Here is an 18,088-nt window from a genome sequence, read left to right on the forward strand (position 1 = left end):
TGTGATTCGACCCTTGGTCCCCAGAACATTACCCTGGGTCTCTGGATTACTAGTCCAGTGACAATACCACTACACCACTGTCTCCTCTCTTCCTCATCAAATTATCAGTGGAACCCACAATTCTCTTCTCCCTAATACTTATCTAGCTTCCCCTTTAATGCATCTGCAGGCAGGAGATTTGAGGAAAACCTTTTTCAGCCAGAGGGTGCTGGGAATCTGGAACTCATTGCCCAAAAGGGTGGTAGACACAGGAATCCTCACAACATTTTAAAAGCACTTAGATGAGCACTTAAACACCACAAACACAAGGCTACGGACCAAGTCCTAGAAAATGGGATTAGAACCCGTAGTGCAATAAGGAGAGGTGTGAACACAAGAAAGGGAAATAAAGAGATATGGAAGAATTAACAATGAGGACATTTGAACAGCTATTTTTAAAACAGATCGTGTTTGGAGGTGAAGTATTTGTGCAAGGGCAGGAGAACTTGTTATTATAGCAATAGTAGGGAGCTCTTCATTCATGAACCCTCCCCACATCATTGTAAAGAGGGCTCAACTGGGGGGAGCATGGTGGCGCAGAGGGTAGCACTGCTGCCTCATGGCACCGAGGTCCCAGGTTCGATTCCGGCTCTGGGTCACTGTCCGTGTGGAGTTTGCACATTCTCGTGCTTGCGTGGGTTTCGCTCCCACAACCCAAAGACGTTAAATTGCCCCTAAATTGGAAAAAATAATTGTGTACTCTAAACTTATATTTTTTTTAAAAGGACTCAACCGTCACCTGAAATGCTACCTATCTTCTGACACTATTTTTTGGACCTGGCTTAGTTTAACAGGCAAATGAACAAAACGCAAACATATTCAAATTCAGTCACACATACATAATCAAGATTAACTGCAATAACCTGGAGGCCCTGAGAGCACAGACCAAAATTACTCTCCATAACATAAATGTCTCCACAAGCAACACTCCTATCCTGCTCATCGGGGATTAGTTTGCGGACTGAATTATGAGTAAAGATTGTGGAGATCAGAGTTCTTTACCCTTGGGCAGCATGTGGCACAGTGGTTAGCACTGGGACTGCGGCGCTGAGGACCGAGGTTCGAAGCCCGGCCCTGGGTCACTGTCTGTGTGGATTTTGCACATTCTCCCCATGTCTGCGTGGGTTTCACCCCCACAACCCAAAGATGTGGTTAGGTGAATTGCCCATGCTAAATTGCCCCTTAATTGGAGAAGAAAAAAATAATTGGGTCCTCTAAATTTATAAAATAAAAAAAAAGAGTTCTATACCCTTGAGAAGAGGTGACAAAGATGGCCCGTGATAATAGATAGAGATATAGAATCCTTACAATGCAGAAGGAGGGCATTCAACCCCTCAAGTCTGCACCAGCCGTTGGTAAGAGCACCCTGATAAGCCCACGCCGCCACCCTATTCCAGTAACCCTGCCTCGCCTTTTTGGACATCAAGGGGGCAATTTAACATGGCCAATGCACCTAACCTGCACATCTTTCGAGTTTGGGAGGAAGCCAGAGCACCCGGAGGAAACCCATGCAGACATGGAGAGAAAGTGCAAACTCCACTCAGACAGTGACCCAGCTGGAATTGAACCCGAAACCCTGGAGCTGTGCGACAGCAGCGCTAACCACTGAGCCGCCCCAATAATGATGCACATTATTGAGCACATCCAAAACTCTGCTGCTTGTATCCCAACTTGCATTAAGTCTGCTCACCTACCACACTTACTTTGGCCCTGGCCCAGCAACCTGGTTAAAAGGCCTTGCTCTCTCCTGATGTAACAGTAACTACTTAAAGTAAATCAATGCCTGTGAAGACTCTTTGGGGCATCCTGAGGAAATGAGAGGCACTATACAAATATAGCTTCAATCTTAAATATAAAATTGCATGAAATGAGAAGCCTTTGTATTTGATTCTCACCTAGGTTGGAAGAACGAATGCAGAGGTTAATTGTTGACAAATCAGCCAGCGCAAAGCAATTAGACAAGAAGCAACTTACATGACTCTTCCTTTACCTGGCACGCTGAGTCACACAGATGAGAAAGTCCCCAGGTTTCAAGTTAGCTGATCTTAGCCATAGCGCCAGCTAAGATGGTATAACTGACCTCACTGCCTAGGGCAAAGAAAGTGGAAAAATTGGGCAAGGTTCCCTTTCCTGATCTCTACCCCATCACTCCAGCTGGAGTTATACATGGAGATTGGGCGAGGACAAAATAAGATTTGATTCTGATTTTCCTTTGCATCCCTCCTGTCCCCCAACACCCCATTCCCTCTCTCACAATACTCAAATAGACTACTGATGCTAACTGCCTCAGCTTTAAATGACAAGAGTAGAGGAGGGAGGTATGGGCAGAAAAGGAAAATGAAGATGTACTCCCTCTGACCATTCTGCTCCCTCCAGGTATTAACATTATATACATACCAGCAGTGATACCACTGTGCTTGAAGAGTATGCCAGGTCCTCGATTATTTCAGTGCGGCGATTGGCTCCAATTCGAAGGGAGCGACTATGAACCTCTTCTGGGAGCACAGTCAGGATTTCCAACAGGAAGGGAAGGGATGATGGGTCATGGCTATACCTGAAATATAAAGCATGATGGGTAATTGGCATACTGGAGATTCAACGTACACAGAGGCAGACAATTTACTAACGCGTGGGCAACCACACAGCACAATCGGTCCCCAAAAAAGATACTAACATTCAACTTCTTTGCCCCATATGAAATTGCAGACCTAAATATAACCATTTAAAAGTAAATTTCACCAGCATCGTTAGTGTAAAGCAAATTGTCAGGTAGATCTCTGACAGAAGTACATACTTCATGTAGTACATGCTTCATGAACTTAAAATCACACTGTGTCACTTTGGGCTAGGAAATTAATTTGGCAGGACCATGGCATAGGAGTGCCTTCGTTCACCTTATAGTGTTGGAAGGCCTTGACATACATGCAGTTCTTGAAAAAAATAACACCTGCAGGATGCAGGAAGATTGCTGCACCTTTCCAGTGAAATTATATGTGGATGGGGGAAGGAACTGTAGGCGACAGAATTGAACTGGCAGTGACTATCTTTGGAATAACTAGTACCGAGGAAAGAAGCAGCTCCTCTGTTTTTTTATTAACATGCCTGAACCCATAGACACCTACTTTTCAGTTAGCATTTGCACACATCCTTTCCATGAGGCCATCTGCAATGCAAGATCCGCAATCGCCAGCGCCAGCTGAGGAGGAGGGAGAAAGAAATTGTTTCAAAAACTGCAACTCGACATAAAAGCTCATCAGTTCTGTAATTCTGCAGCTGAGAAGTGCTGAGGTATTGGGAAAGTTTGAACCATCTTCACTCGTCACTGCTCTTGCCCTCAAACAGATTCGGATCTGCAGTTCATCACATGAGAAATCCCCAATCTCACCACAGAGGCCAGGCCCAGAATGGCGGTGAACCGTTGAGGGGACAATTCAGCATGTTTCTCCATGTGATAAGAGACTTGCTGTTTACTCGTCAGGGGTAACATTTCTTTTCTGTTGAAACCAAGCGTTCTGGATAATTTAGTAGGGTGAGCCAGTTTGTGCTGAAGGAAATTGGGGTGGAGTTGGAGTACCTTATTGAAACTGGGATGGATGAATTTCTCAGTATTTTCCTTTTGTGTTCAAGTTACAATGGAACTCTATGTAACTCTTGTGCCTTTTGTGTAATCTGTTCTTGCGATGCGTCTCTGCAATCTACATCATCTTAAATCTAGCTCTTTAATCAGTTTAGGAGCATCTTAATGCAACTGTGCTTTGAGACCCCGGTTCCATTCGGGACTGTTTAATGTCTCTAACAAAGCCAATCAAGTCATGATATCCAGCACAAACAAATTGCCCTTCAACCCATGATTATGAAAATAGACACACCTCCTTTTGATTGTAGGTTTATTCAGAGAATGCAGTATAACTGATCTCAGCCACCTACCTACCAACGTTCCAGTGGCCCAGCAGTTCCTTTTCTGAAATTGATTCTCTGCAGCATCAGTCCGGGCCTCTGGATTATTAGTGCAGCAACATTATCACTACACTACCATCCACTGCTAAGCCTACTGCACCTGCTATTGCCAGACAGTCATCCATCCAAGTACTAACCAGGACTGAGTCTGTTTAGCTTCAGAGATCAGATTAAATCAAGCGTTTTCAGACTAGTCTGGCCGTTAACAGTCAGAGGAGTGTGAAAATTCAATCCAGAAGAACACTACTCCTGTGTCGCCAAGTTTTGAACCCAGGCCCTCCCCAACCAGAGGACAGTATGCTGCTGAGTGAGCTACCTCATGTTCCTAATCTGAAAATCAAAGCTGTTATGAAAAATCTGTGAGCCTGATATGATTTGAACATGCAACCCTTCTGATTGGGAGTTAAATACACTTCCATTGTGCCACGAGCGTTTTTTTATATGTGCACAAGATATTTAATCATTCAACACACTTAACCTGATTATCCTGAACGTGAAGAATACAATTCACATAACATTAACATGACCCATGTTCTGACAGGATAAACGGAGAGTGCACAAGGGAAACTTTATCTGAAGGCCATGAGGTCAATTTAGTATCTCATGCATGAAAACTTAGGAGTTAACTACATCATAGAAGTCAGGGAGACAAGTTTGTCTACCCTTGCTTCGTCAACAACTCACCTGTGTAACAATCACAGGAGACACATCCTTCAAGTTTTGAATGTGGGTGAGCAGTGAGTCTCGCAGAGATGAATGTGTTTCAGGTGGAAGTTCATTAAATGATGTCTGAATCTTCATCTTCATTGTCTGTGCTGCAAAGTAGCAGAGCTCCATCTCTTGTTGCAACTGCAGCAGCTGATCCGCAATCTCCCAGGCATACATCTGAAGGGAGATGAACGGGAAGAGAGTGAAGAGACAGAGAGAGAAAGGGTGGGGGGGGGGGGGAAGAGGAGAGAAGAGAGAAAGCGTGAGAGGGAGAGAAAAAAATAAAGAATAGAAGGAGAGAGAAAAATTGGGGGAAAAGATGGAAAGTGAGAGAAAGAGTGAGAGGAGCGAGGGAGATGGATAGAGGCACAAAAGAGAATGGGAAAGAGAAAAAGAGAGAAAGTAATAAGATTTCAATGGAGTCATGTTGTACAAGCCTTGAAAGGTTCATGATTCAGTTAGGCTGCCCCCCCCCCCCTCCCAAAAAATCTCTTTACACTACAGTTTGAAGGTTTATCCCAACTGCAAAGGACAAAATATTTACAATAAAATAAACTGGGCTATCTTTGCAGCTCTATTTTCACAGGAAGGAATTTAAGGCAAATATGTGTACCTAACATGATCTGAAGCACGATTGTACTGGTTTATAGCAACAATAGCCAAACATGCAACACATATCCTACTGGATGCAACAGTATTTCCCAAACTCAAGAGACTTAAGCCCAGAATCCAGGTTAATATTCCTGACAGATTGTTGCGCTTGCGAATGAGACATTAATGAGAAGTGGGTGTACTTTGAAGAGGAGCAGGGACGTTTGCCCAGTGCCCATGGTCAATATGTAACTATTATAACCCCAATGGAGGGCCAGGGATCAGGACCATACAGTTTCTCATGACCTCCCTGGAATATGAACATTCCCTTCAAGGGGGTGGGGCTTCCCCTTAACAGGTAGAGCCCTAGCTCGTATAAAAACCCTAACCTGGGTGCAGATCGGGGAAGGAGACCCTTAGGGGAGTGGTGGAGTATTTGTATTGCAAAAACCTTAGTCATTGTGCTTACTGGTGATGAGGATTCAGTGGAGCTGATTGGGGGCAATATGTAGAATGCATGATATATTATTTTCGAACTAATGCAATTACCGGCGATGGGAGACAAACTGTGGTATGCTAACAGCTTGCGAGGGGCCTACCTGTAGTGTGATAAAGAGCCTGACCCACCTGGACCCCCTCCCCACCAAAGATACCCAGTCGTCCGCCGCCCTGGTGGGAAACATTTCAACACTACACCACCGCTCATCGTTTCCGGTTCCAGTTCCACACATCTCCTCAGGCTGAGGCAGAGTCGGTGACTGACTTCCTGGCCCACCTCTGAAAATTGGCTGAGACTTGCAAATTCAAAGCAACATTAAGTGAGACACTCCTGGGCCGCTTAGGAGTGTGGACTCCGCGTTGCTGCCACACAAGGGAAATTACTAGCTGAGGCCCACCTGGAACTGCAGCGCACGGTGGAAATAGCCATTCCAGAGAAAGTGCCAAACAATGGGTCCAGGGACTCCAGGCGATGGCGCTGCTCAGCCTGTGATGCCAAAGCGAGCATCAATCACACTCGGCTCGACCGGAGGTAGCCTGCCCCGGCAGGGGACACCTACCGAACGAACACGGGCCGCCATAAGGGAGGCTGAAAAAGAAGCCGGACCTTCTCCCCCGACCATGAGGAACAGGAATACAACAACCGACCAGCGGGGGCTGCAACAGACCGCAAAGATCTGGGGAACAGGAAGCCCACATGTATCTACCCACCCGCTGACCGTGCCACATGTGACATGGTTTACTACATGGGAGACGCGAGAGTACATACCAGCAGTTACACTGCATGGCTGCACCATGAGTGGTGCCCATCCAGATCTCTCTGCAAATTATTGAACAGCCAATGTGCATGGAGAGCAACACTGGGGCATCAGTGTCTGTAGACAGTTGCCATACATTAGACAGCACCCGGTCTAGCCTTCAATCGCTGACCCCATTGGACGACGCAGGGCTGGCTACCTGTACGTGGTAACCGCTGGCAATAGCGGGCACATCGACTGCTCCGGTCAAGTATGGTCAACAATCTGCAAATATGGGCGGCATGGTTGCACAGTGGTTAACACTGTTGCTTCACAGCGCCACGGTCCCGGGTTCGATTCCCGACTTGAGACACTGTGCGGAGTCTGCACTTTCTCCCCGTGTCTGCGTGGCTTTCCTCCGGTTTCCTCCCACTAGTCCTGAAAGACGTACTTGTTAGGTGAATTGAACATTCTGAATTCTACCTGAACAGGCGCTGGAGTGTGGCGACTCAGGGACTTTCACAGTACCTTCATTGCAGTGTTAATGTAAACCTACTTGTGACACTAATAAAGATCATAATTATTAAAATCTTACCAATGGTGGTCCATGGGAGCAGTCCGAGCTTGCTGGAGGGTGACTGGTTACACCACCTGGTTAGATTGGCAGCGTATCTGCCACATGCACCCACATGGCCCTGAAGGGGTTCTGACAAGATTTCTGTTGGTATTCCAGGATGGCTTAGGCACCATAAAAGAGGCTGTGACCTGAATAAGCGTGGAGCCGATTTATAAGCTGCGCTACTTCCACGCCTGACCTGTTCCACACACCTTACAAATCAAGGTAGATGCTGAATTGGACAGGATGGAGAATTCATACGCCCGATGCAGTTCACAGACTAGGCAGCGCTGGTCATCCCAGTTATGAAGCCGGACGGTGCGCATGGCGGCGGTCCACTGTGTCTCTCGACTGGACCATTACCCGGTCCCCAGGATCGATAATATTTATGTGAAGCTCAGCGGAGGTCACATGTTTACGAAACTTGACATGAGTTATGCTGATCTCCACTTGGTCTGCCCACCTCCCAACAGTCTAGACGCTTCGTAACAGTAAACTCACACAGGGGGCTATATGAATACATCTGCCTGCCCTTTGGGACTTTCTCCGCGAGCACAATATTCCAGTGCATAATGGATAATAGCCTGCAAGGCCGACCTCACCTGGCGGTCTATCTGGACAACGTCACGATCATGGGCTCGTCCAACCAGTAGCACCTGCAAAGCCTGGCCGAGGTGCCAGCCTCCCCGAACAGGCGCCGGACTGTGGCGACTAGGGGCTTTTCACATTAACTTCATTTGAAGCCTACTTGTGACAATAAGCGATTTTCATTTTCATTTCAGTTACTGAGGCATTTTGAGGAAGTCAGCATCCGTCTCTGGCAGGAGAAATGGCGCCTTCAATGCCGAAGTAACATACCTCGGCTACCACATACACTATGGGTTAGACCCCCAGGGGTTGCATCTAGTGGAAGAAAAAGTACAGGCAGTTCGGCAGGCTCCCGTACCAGGTGGCCCAACAGAACTCCAATCGTTCCTGAGCCTTGTAAATTATGACAAGTTCCTCCCAAACCTGGCCACCACCGTAGCCCCACCTCCACCATCTGTTAAAGAAGGGGCAATACTGAAAGTGGGCCCAAGAACGGCAGGTGACTTTTGCCAAGGTAAAATAACAGCTCTGCTCATCAAGACTGGTAACCCACTTCGACCAATCACGACGACGCCTGTTGACCTGCGAAACTTCTCCATACGTCATCACAGCCATACTGTCCCACACCATGGAAAAGGGATCGGAGCGTCCCATCGCCTTCGCCTCATGAACATTGGTCGACGCAGAGAAGCAATATGCGCAGATCGAGAAGGAGGTTATGTGCATGGAACACATGTGCCGTCGTGTTTACAGTCAATAATTTCATCAGTATGTCTACGGGCATCACTTCACCATTCTCATGGACCACAAGCCCCTCCTCGGGCTCTTCAAGGAGGATCAAGCGATTTTCTCCCCCATTGCTTCAGCCTGCATCCAGCGATGGGTATTGCTGCTCCGGGGCCAAGATTTCCCACGGCGACACATTGAGCCATCTTCCCCTGCTGATCAGGCCTCCGAAACCAGCGGCGGCCGGTAAGGTCATTGCTGCCCTCCATTTTATGGACTCGTTACCAGTCACGGTGTCCCGCATCCACGGGTGGACACTAGACTGACTCTCAGCTAATCCGCATCCGCCACATGGTGCAGTATGTGGCTCAGCACTAGGCTTTATTGCAGGACCTGAAGGCTTACCCCACAAAGATGCAGGAGCCAAGCATAGAACACAGCGGCTCGTTCGGGGGACCCGCGTGGGGTCCCCGAACGTGGTCTACTCCTAATGGGGCAGCACGGTAACAGTGGTTAACACTGTTGCTTCACAGGCAGCACGGTGGCATAGTGGTTAGCATTGCTGCCTCACGGCGCCAAGGTCCCAGGTTCAATCGCGGCTCTGGGTCACTGTCTGTGTGGAGTTTGCATATTATCCCCATGTTTCCATGGATTTCGCCCCCACAACCCAAAGATGTGCACGGTAGGTGGATTGGACACGCTAAATAGCTCCTTAATTGGGGAAAAAAATGAATTGGGTAGTCTAAATTTATTTATTTCACCCCCCCATAAAAAACTAAGTAGCACCACAAGAGGACACTAGGCTAATGAGGCCAGAACAGTTTATGTTGAATAGATTTCAGGTAGCCGAGTGATTACTGTGCTGGACAAACAACCAAGTAATCAGGAGTCCAAAACCCATAGTGGACAGTTATTAAATTGAATTTAATAAATCTGGAAAATGACTTCTGCTCACTGACCTGATTTTTGTCCCATATCATGTGGCTGACTCTTAATGAGTTACTCAGTGAATGTTTACCACTTTGTGAGCATCTTTCATATCATTAAAATAAATATTTTCAAATCCTGATATGTGCAGGGATGGAACAGGAAAGGGATTGCTATAAAATCAAATACTGAAATTATATATTTTTTACTTGTCTCTCTGTAAAACATCTTAGGACCTTTTTTATACTGAATGTTTAAAACCTGCAGAAAAGATCGGCATTCCAATTTCCATCGAAGTGCACGTTTAGCCTCCTAATGCACAAGGATGAGCCGGGTACAGTTCAAGGTCGCACACAGGGTACATATGACGCAGGCAAGAATGAGTGGGTTCTTTAAGAGGGTGGCAGACGAATCTGAGGAATGTGAGCTGGGGCCAGCGAATCACACACATATGTTCTGAGGCTTCGCAAAGTTTGAGAGATTCTGGGTGGGGATGTTTGCGGCACTAGCAAGGATAATGGGGGAGGAGGTTGAGCCAAACCCTTTGGTGGTGATATTTGGGGTATCGGAGAAGCCTGGGCTGATGGAGGGAAGGTAGGCCGATGTTGTGGCCTTCGCCTCTCTGATTGCCCGGCAACTCATTTTATTGGAGTGGCGGTCAGCAATGCCACCTGGGGCAGTGGCCTGGCTGTGTGATTTATCTGACTTTTTTCAGCTGGAAAAGATTAAATACGAGTTACGGTGTTCAACGGAGGATTTTGAGGCAAGGTGGGGGATGTTCGTGACCATATTGGCGGAGATGTTCGTCGCAGGGGGCTGAAGGGGGGGGGGGGGGGGGGGTGCGAAAATAGGGAAATATTTGTACAATTGTGTTGGGAGGTGGGTTTCCTGAACTGTTTATGTGCTGTAACTTTTCATATACATTTGGAATAAAATATATATTTTTTTTAAAGTGCACTGGCAGAACTGAATGAGAGGACTGCAAATTCCCTCCTCAATACTCTTCAATGCCTCACTGGAATCAGGAAGTAACCACATGGATTGGAATATTTAAAATGGACTCAGCAGAATTGTACGAGCGATTGATCAAATTAGAGACCAGAACTCAATTGTTGGGTAAGGAATCAGCTTTAAGATCAGGTTCTGGTTAGAGAGCGTCAGCACAGAACAATGTTTTCTCCAGCCCAGAATATCATTGCATTTTTGGGACTATGAACCTCCCTGTTTTGGCAACAGAGTACAATAGGCTCGAGAAATTTTATTAAAGGAAACAACAGACAAAATCAAGCTGGAAGAAAATGAATTAAAATTACTTAGCTCAGCATACTTCGTGATTTCTAATATCAAAAGCCTTCCTTCCTTTTAGGTTCAGCTGCATTACTCAATAATTAATTTTCAAAAAATGGCATTATTTCAACAGTTCAGAAATTGACAATGCAATTCTTCTTCCAAAAGTGGATGCAATCTGTTGGGCCACACAGTGCTCGCCACAAACAAGTCAAACAGGTTCTCATACTCTAAAGGTGGAAAAGGAAATCAGCGATTACAGCACTGAACTACGCAATTAGGCCACCATAACTGTGCCAACTTCCTATAAGGGCAATCCTCTAGTCAGTGTTTTTCAAACTTTTTATCCAGGGACCCATTTTTACCAACTGTCCGACTTTCACGACCCACAGCGGCCGACACATGCGACCTACTATTTTTGCTTACCTTTAATGCGCAGGTGAGCCTGTTTGGTCCTCACAATCTCACTTGCTTTGTCATTCAATGCTACATTTCTGTATGGTTGTTCGCCAGAGGTCCTAGAACTCACACCGGTACTGCTTTGTCCTGCCACGGACTCTCCTACGAAGCTTGCTCCATCAGATTCAGTTGTGAGATCCTGGCCTGTGTGTGTTTCTGGCCCATCTTCCTTAGTTCAAAAAGATCCATCTTCAGTTCTTCAGAGTTCTGTTACTTGCTGCAGCCACAAAATGAGGAATCTCTCCTCAGTAATTTCGCGCCCAGAACACATGACGTCAGTGTACCTGGCGGGTGACCTGCTCTCTAGTCTTCAGATTAATCAATTTTTGTTTTAAAAGTCTACTCCTGAAACAGAGTGTTGACATACTGAGGAGGCGATCTGCTCGCTGGGCTCCAGGCCTGTGCACAGCTACATCCGGCTGAGGGGGCACGCATGTGCGTGACAGCCGGCATTCTGAAAGCAGGTCACGCCCGGCATTTTTAAAAGCAGGTCGCAGCTGTTGGGTACTTTTTCGGGAACGCCGCGACCGATCGCTCTGCGACCCTCTCAACACTCACCGAGACTCATCCACAGGTCGCAACCCTGAGTTTGAAAATGATTGCTCTGGTGCCACTCCCCTGCCTTTTCTCTACATTCCTGTGAACCTTTCCTCTTCAGATAATGATCCAGTTCTCTTTTGAAAGCCACAATTGGGCGGTACTGTGGCACAGTGTTTAGTAATGCTGTTTGACAACTCCAGGGTCCCAGGTTCAATTCCAGTCTCGGGTGACTTTCTGTGTGGAGTTTGCACTTTCGCCCCATGTCTGTGTGGATTTCTTCCGGGTGCTCCGGTTTTCTCCCACAGTCCAAAGATATGCAGGTTAGATGGATTGGCATGCTAAAATTGCCCCTTAGTATCTATAATAAAAAGGTTAAGTAGGGTTACTGGATTACGGGTTTAGGATGGGGCCTGTGTCTAGATTGGGTGCTCTTTCAGAGGGTTGATGCAGACTCGATGGGCCGAATGGGATTTTATGATTCTATGAATCTGCCTCCAGCATACACACTAGACAGTGCATTCCAAACCCTAACCATTTGCTAGGTAAAAATGCTTTTCCTCATGTTGGTTGTATCAATTGTAGCAACGCAGGAAACGCACAGCATACAGAGCCAACAAATGATGAGTTTTCACAGAAGCCATTAAAGTTAAAATAAAACTATAGGCCCCCCCATCCTACTGTCCCAAAGTTGCATTGCAAAATGGGCAGAGTGACATGAATGAGTCATTGAAGTGCCTTTTTCCTTCACTATGCTGTCACCAACGTAAAATTCTATGAAGATCTCACTAGCAGCGACTTTGCCTCAATGAGGTACAGGGCCAGATGGACTCTCCAGCCAAGGCAAGAAAATAAAGGTAAGAGGGAATGTGAAAATGGAAATAGTCACATAATTTTAAAAATGTTTTTATTACTGTCACAAGTAGGTTTACATTAACACTGCAATGAAGTTACTGTGAAAATCCCCTAGTCGCCACATTCCAGCGCCTGTTTGGGTACACAGAGAGAGAATTCAGAATGTCCAAATTACCTAACAGCACATCTTTCGGGATTTGTGGGAGGAAACCGGAACATCGGAGGAAACCCACAAAGACATGGGGAGAATGTGCAGACTCTGCACAGACAGTGACCCAAGCGGGGTATCGAACCTGGGACCCTGGATCTGTGAAGCAACAGTGCTAACCACTGTCACATATAGTGACAACATTCATTTAATATACAATGCTGTTTATTTTGATGCTGTCTCCGGTTAATTTCAATTTTCAGACAAACTGAAACACTGCTGGTTTAGCACACTGGGCTAAATAGCTGGATTTAAAAGCAGACCAAGGCAGGCCAGCAGCACGGTTCAATTCCCGTACCAGCCTCCCCGAATAGGCGCCGGAATGTGGTGACTAGGGGCTTTTCACAGTAACTTCATTGAAGCCTACTTGTGACAATAAGTGATTTTCATTTCATTTTTCACACTGCTCAATCCAAGGCCTCGGATACAATATGATTCATTGCTTTATTTACTTCAAACAGTAAAACACATTTTCTGTTCCAGACTGTCATCAGTCTTTGGAACCTTTGGATATGCACAATACAAGTGACAGTAATGGCAAGGATCAATCCTCCCCCAGGGAGGCCCACTCTGGATCTTTCAATAACTCTGGGAGGGACTTACAACTCCCTCAGTTGCCTGCTCAAATCTTTCAATTTCACCAACCATTACTTGTTCAGAACCTTTCAATTCCACATCATCACATCCACACGTGCCCGCCACTCACCACTCACGCCCCTTCCTCCAAAAGGCTGACCCCTCTATTCTCACCTCTTCACCGCCACCCGGGCTCCTACCTCCACTACCACTCCCCCAAAGGCCCAACCCATCCATCCTCACCACACATCTCCCATACCCCCCCCATATCCTCCCCACCGCCCATTCCCACCCATACCCTCGCCACTGCACCACACCTCTCCCCACTGTATCAACCCTCCCCACCCCACATTCCCAAACCCAACACCCCTCCCCTGATCTCCTTCACCCCGCCCCACACCACCCACCCCTCACCTCAAACACTCAACACCCATCCCCAAACACCCCAGCAAACTACCTAACCTTCCCGAACACCCCCATTCCACCGCCCAACCCCCAGTCGCCTTGCCTCATCCCTCCCCAAAACAAACGCCACTCCCACTCAAAACGCCTCTCCAAAACAAATAGCCCTCCTCAAAATCAACAACCCCCCAAAACCACTCCCCCTCAAACCAACACCCCCTACCCAAAACTGCTCTCCCTCAAATCAACACCCCGACACAAAACAGCTCCTCAAACCAACACCCCCACCCAGAACCCCTCCCCCTCAAAGCACCCCAACTCAAAACCCCTCCCCCAAACCAACACCCACCCAAAACCCCTTCCCCCAAACTAACACCCCCCCACCCAAACCAACATTACCCAACCAAACCCCTCCTCCAAACCAACAACCCCCACCCAAAACCCCTTCCCCCAAAACAACACCCCCCACCCAAACCGCTCCCCCAAACCAACACACCCCACCCAAACCCCTCCCCCCAAAACAACACCCCCCCCACCCAAACCGCTCCCCCAAACCAACACCCCCCACCCAAACCGCTCCTCCAAACCAACACCCCCCACCCAAACCGCTCCTCCAAACCAACACCCCCCACCCAAACCGCTCCTCCAAACCAACACCCCCCACCCAAACCGCTCCTCCAAACCAACACCCCCCACCCAAACCGCTCCTCCAAACCAACAACCCCCACCCAAACCGCTCCTCCAAACCAACATCCCCCACCCAAACCGCTCCTCCAAACCAACACCCCCCCCACCCAAACCAACACCCCCCCACCCAAACCCCTCCTCCAAACCAACACCCCCACACAAAACCCCTCCTCCAAACCAACACCCCCCACCCAAACCACCCTCCCAAACCAACATCCCCCACCCAAACCCCTCCCCCCCAAACAACAACACCACCCAAATCCTTCCTCCAAGCCAACACCCCCCATCCAAACCAACACCCCCCCCCACCCAAAACCCCTCCCCCACAAAACCAACACCCTCCACCCAAAACCCTCCCCCCAACCCAAAACCCCTCCCCCACCCAACCACCAAACCCCTCCCCCACCCTACCACCAAACCCCTCCCCCAAACCAACACCCTCCCCCCAAACCCCTCCCAAAACCTCTCCCCAAATCACGAACCCCCCACCTAAAACCCCTCCCCCTCAAACCAACACCCTCCCACCCAACATTCCCCCAAACGCAATATCCCCTCACCCAAAACCCTTCCCCACCAAATATAAAAAATGGGAGGTCATTCGGCCCTTCGCGCTTCCTCCACCATTCATTACAATCATGGCTGATCGTTAAGTTTAATACCTAATCCCACCTTCCCACCATATCCCTTGATCCATTTAGCCCCAAGAGCTATATTTCTTTCTGGAAATTACACGTTTTCTGCGGAAGCAACACAGTCAAAACGCAAAAGACACTCAAAAAAAACCACACAAACATGATACACCCAAAATACACGGAAACAAGACACACCCACCTAAAAAAATCAACACCCCCATCCAACACCTCTCCCACCAAACCAATACCCCACCCAAAACCCCTTCCACCAACCAACACGCCGCTCTAAACCCCTCCCACCAAAACCAACACCCACCCAAAACCCCTCCCCAGAACCAACACCTCCCCACCAAAAATCTACCCCCCCCCCCACCAACACCCTTCCCATTCAAAACCAACACCCACCGCACCCAAAACCCCCCTCCTCAACCCCCCATATCCCCCAACCACCCACAACCCTCACCCCCAAACCCCATCCCACACACCACCGACCCAAACCTCTCCCTCACTTCTCCCACCCAAACAGGGCAATCCCCAGCCAACAAAACATTATCCGTCCAATTGGAGATTAAAGATGGACAACAATTTTGGCTTGGACATATATCACCATTTTTTCATCGCTGCTACGTTAAAATCCTGGGAAATTTTAGAGGTAGCATCACTGGTGCAACAGTTGTCGTAGTTCAAGGACAAGGCAACCAACACCTCATACTCAAAGACAACAATTGTGGCCTTGTCAGCATTGCCCACATCCCAAAAACAAATGAAAAGACTTGGACCTAATGTTTCAACACATATTAAACTCTAGTGGCATTACAAGTATCTGAGGCTATCACCAGTTAGATCAGAAATAACAAATTGTCGCCAAATTATAACAGCTTAAATCAATAATTGTTGAATTCTACTAGTTTAAATTAATATTTTTTGAAAGAGATGCAGTCATTAATCCTCCATTCTTGTCCTCAATATTTCATTTGAAGATCTGAAACAAGCAATAAAATTATTAAAATTGGGAGCCAGTTTAACACTGGGGTCATCTTAAACAGCATTTTTCTTTAGTTTGGAAATGCTGCAGACTTTGGAAATGCTGCAGACTTTGGAAATGTCACACATCAGTGAAGATTATCAAGTTGGAAATTACTTTTATTACAGTAGATCTTAATGACGTTGATAAAGATTCCAAACTGCTTTCTTTGCCGTTGGCTAAATCATTGGATTCCAGTACAGTATAACATTTTAAATATAAAATTATTTATAGCACATATTGACGGCATGGGTCACAGTAGTTAGCACTGCTGTGTCACAGGGCCAGAGACCCAGGTTCAATTCCGACCTCAGGTAATTATGTGGCGTTTCCTCTGGTTTCTTCCCACAATCCAAAAATGGGCAGGTTAGGTGGATTAGCCATGCTAAAATGCACCTGGTGGGGTTACGGGGATAGGGTGGGGGATTGGGCCTTGGTAGTGTGCTCTTCCAGAGGTTCAGCGCAGACTTGATGGGCCTAATGTCCTCCTTCTGCACTGTAGGTATTCCTATGATCTGATCTAACCTGGAACTCCCTGAAATTTTGAATTGTTTTTCTCTACCCTTTATTTTATCAGAACGATTTAGACGTTTTTCACTTGATTTAAACCTTCCAGTTACATACTAAATTTAAAATGATTAAAGTGGAAGCCATTGGACGTGAAATTTCTTTTAGAACTGTTCTCTCTACTGGCGTTGTAAATAAAACGTTTACGAGTTAATTTTAACTTCGTAACAAGTTTACATTTATCCCAAAATGTAAAATTAGTTATCCCAAAGTGGAGCAGAATAATTATGATTATTATTTTTAAACTGATTCCCTCTCCTCACCTCCAACATTAGGAGCTGATTTTCACTCGGTGACAAGTTTAGATGAATATGAAGGGTGGAGTTGTTGGGATTGGGGCAGAGCTGAGTGGATCCACGATCCGCACCCCTCTCCCCACAGCTCAGCTTCACTGGGCCACAAGTTTCCCGGTTTGGATTAACTGGGCCCCAAGTTTCCCGGTTTGGATTAACTGGGCCCCGTTTTGATCCCAAATCCTTGACGTTCAAGTCGAGTTGTTTTGGATTTAATGGACTTTCGCGGCTCGCACATCCCCGCCGCGGTGATCCTTTCCTCCTCCTGCTGCCCGGCCCCTTCTCCCGGCCGGTGCGGGAGGAGCCCCGCAGGCCCCTGGTCGAAGCCCGGGGCTCGAGTACCCACTCCCTCCCCCGGCCCTCCTTCCCCTTACCGATTTTTGGAACTCGCCCAGCCAGACGGAAGCGCGCTCCTTGCCGGCCGGGTCCGGGTCGTGGTAAAGCGCCTTGACGGCCTGGTAGACGACGGTGAGCGAGGGCCTGTCCCCGGCCATGGCGCCTGCGGCTCCGGGCACGGAATGGGCAGGGCGGTGGCACTGGAAGCCGCTCGGTCCACCGGCGGGCCCAACCCCGTTCGCCCGGCGATTGGGAATTAAAATCCCGGTTATTTTTTTTTCTCCTTCCTTCCTTCCCCCGCCCCCCCCAGAGTTTTCAAATTTCTTCACAGCCTCTCGCGGCCGCCATTGAGCCCGCACCGGAACTGAGCTTCACACGACAAGAGCTCCGACTGGAACACGCACCTCTCACTCTGGGGTTCCGCACAGGCAGGAAGCAACACAGCTCCAGGCAGACACACCTTACACACTTGGCCTCCTCTCTCTCTCTCTCTTCCCCAATTCACTGAGGTAATGATGTCTTCAGTAACCCAAACACCTAGACACATTGGAACATGTTACTCGTTTACTTAGGAAGAAAAATAAAACGTGATTCCCCCTATGGTTGAATAGCCTGCTCATCCATGAACAAACAGCCACTTTCAGATAGTCGACTGACGCCAACGCCTGTGATACTATAATGGGGGGGGGGGGGGGGGGGGGGGGAATGAACCTTGACCAGAAAGGCTTGCATTAATTTCCCAATTTAATAATAATCTTTATTAGTGTCCCAAGTAGGCTTACATTAACACTGCAAAGAAGTTACTGTGAAAATGCCCTTGTCATCACATTTCAGCGCC

At 47.6% G+C, this 18,088-nt stretch overlaps 1 protein-coding gene across 1 annotated transcript in view; it reads right to left on the minus strand.

Moving 5' to 3' along the window:
• Positions 1–17,665, minus strand: part of tnpo3 (transportin 3) — a 77,507-nt gene extending 59,842 nt beyond the window's left edge. The window contains exons 1-4 of the mRNA XM_038811713.1: positions 17,289–17,665; positions 4,681–4,881; positions 3,162–3,235; positions 2,437–2,593 (exon numbers count right to left, since the gene is read on the minus strand). Of these exons, the coding sequence (XP_038667641.1) occupies positions 2,437–2,593; positions 3,162–3,235; positions 4,681–4,881; positions 17,289–17,408 (552 nt within the window). The 5' untranslated portion in view covers positions 17,409–17,665. The remainder of the gene's footprint in view (positions 1–2,436; positions 2,594–3,161; positions 3,236–4,680; positions 4,882–17,288) is intronic.
• Between the last annotated feature and the right edge of the window lie 423 nt (positions 17,666–18,088).

This window comes from Scyliorhinus canicula, chromosome 11 (assembly GCF_902713615.1).
Source record: "Scyliorhinus canicula chromosome 11, sScyCan1.1, whole genome shotgun sequence".
NCBI lineage: Eukaryota > Metazoa > Chordata > Chondrichthyes > Carcharhiniformes > Scyliorhinidae > Scyliorhinus > Scyliorhinus canicula.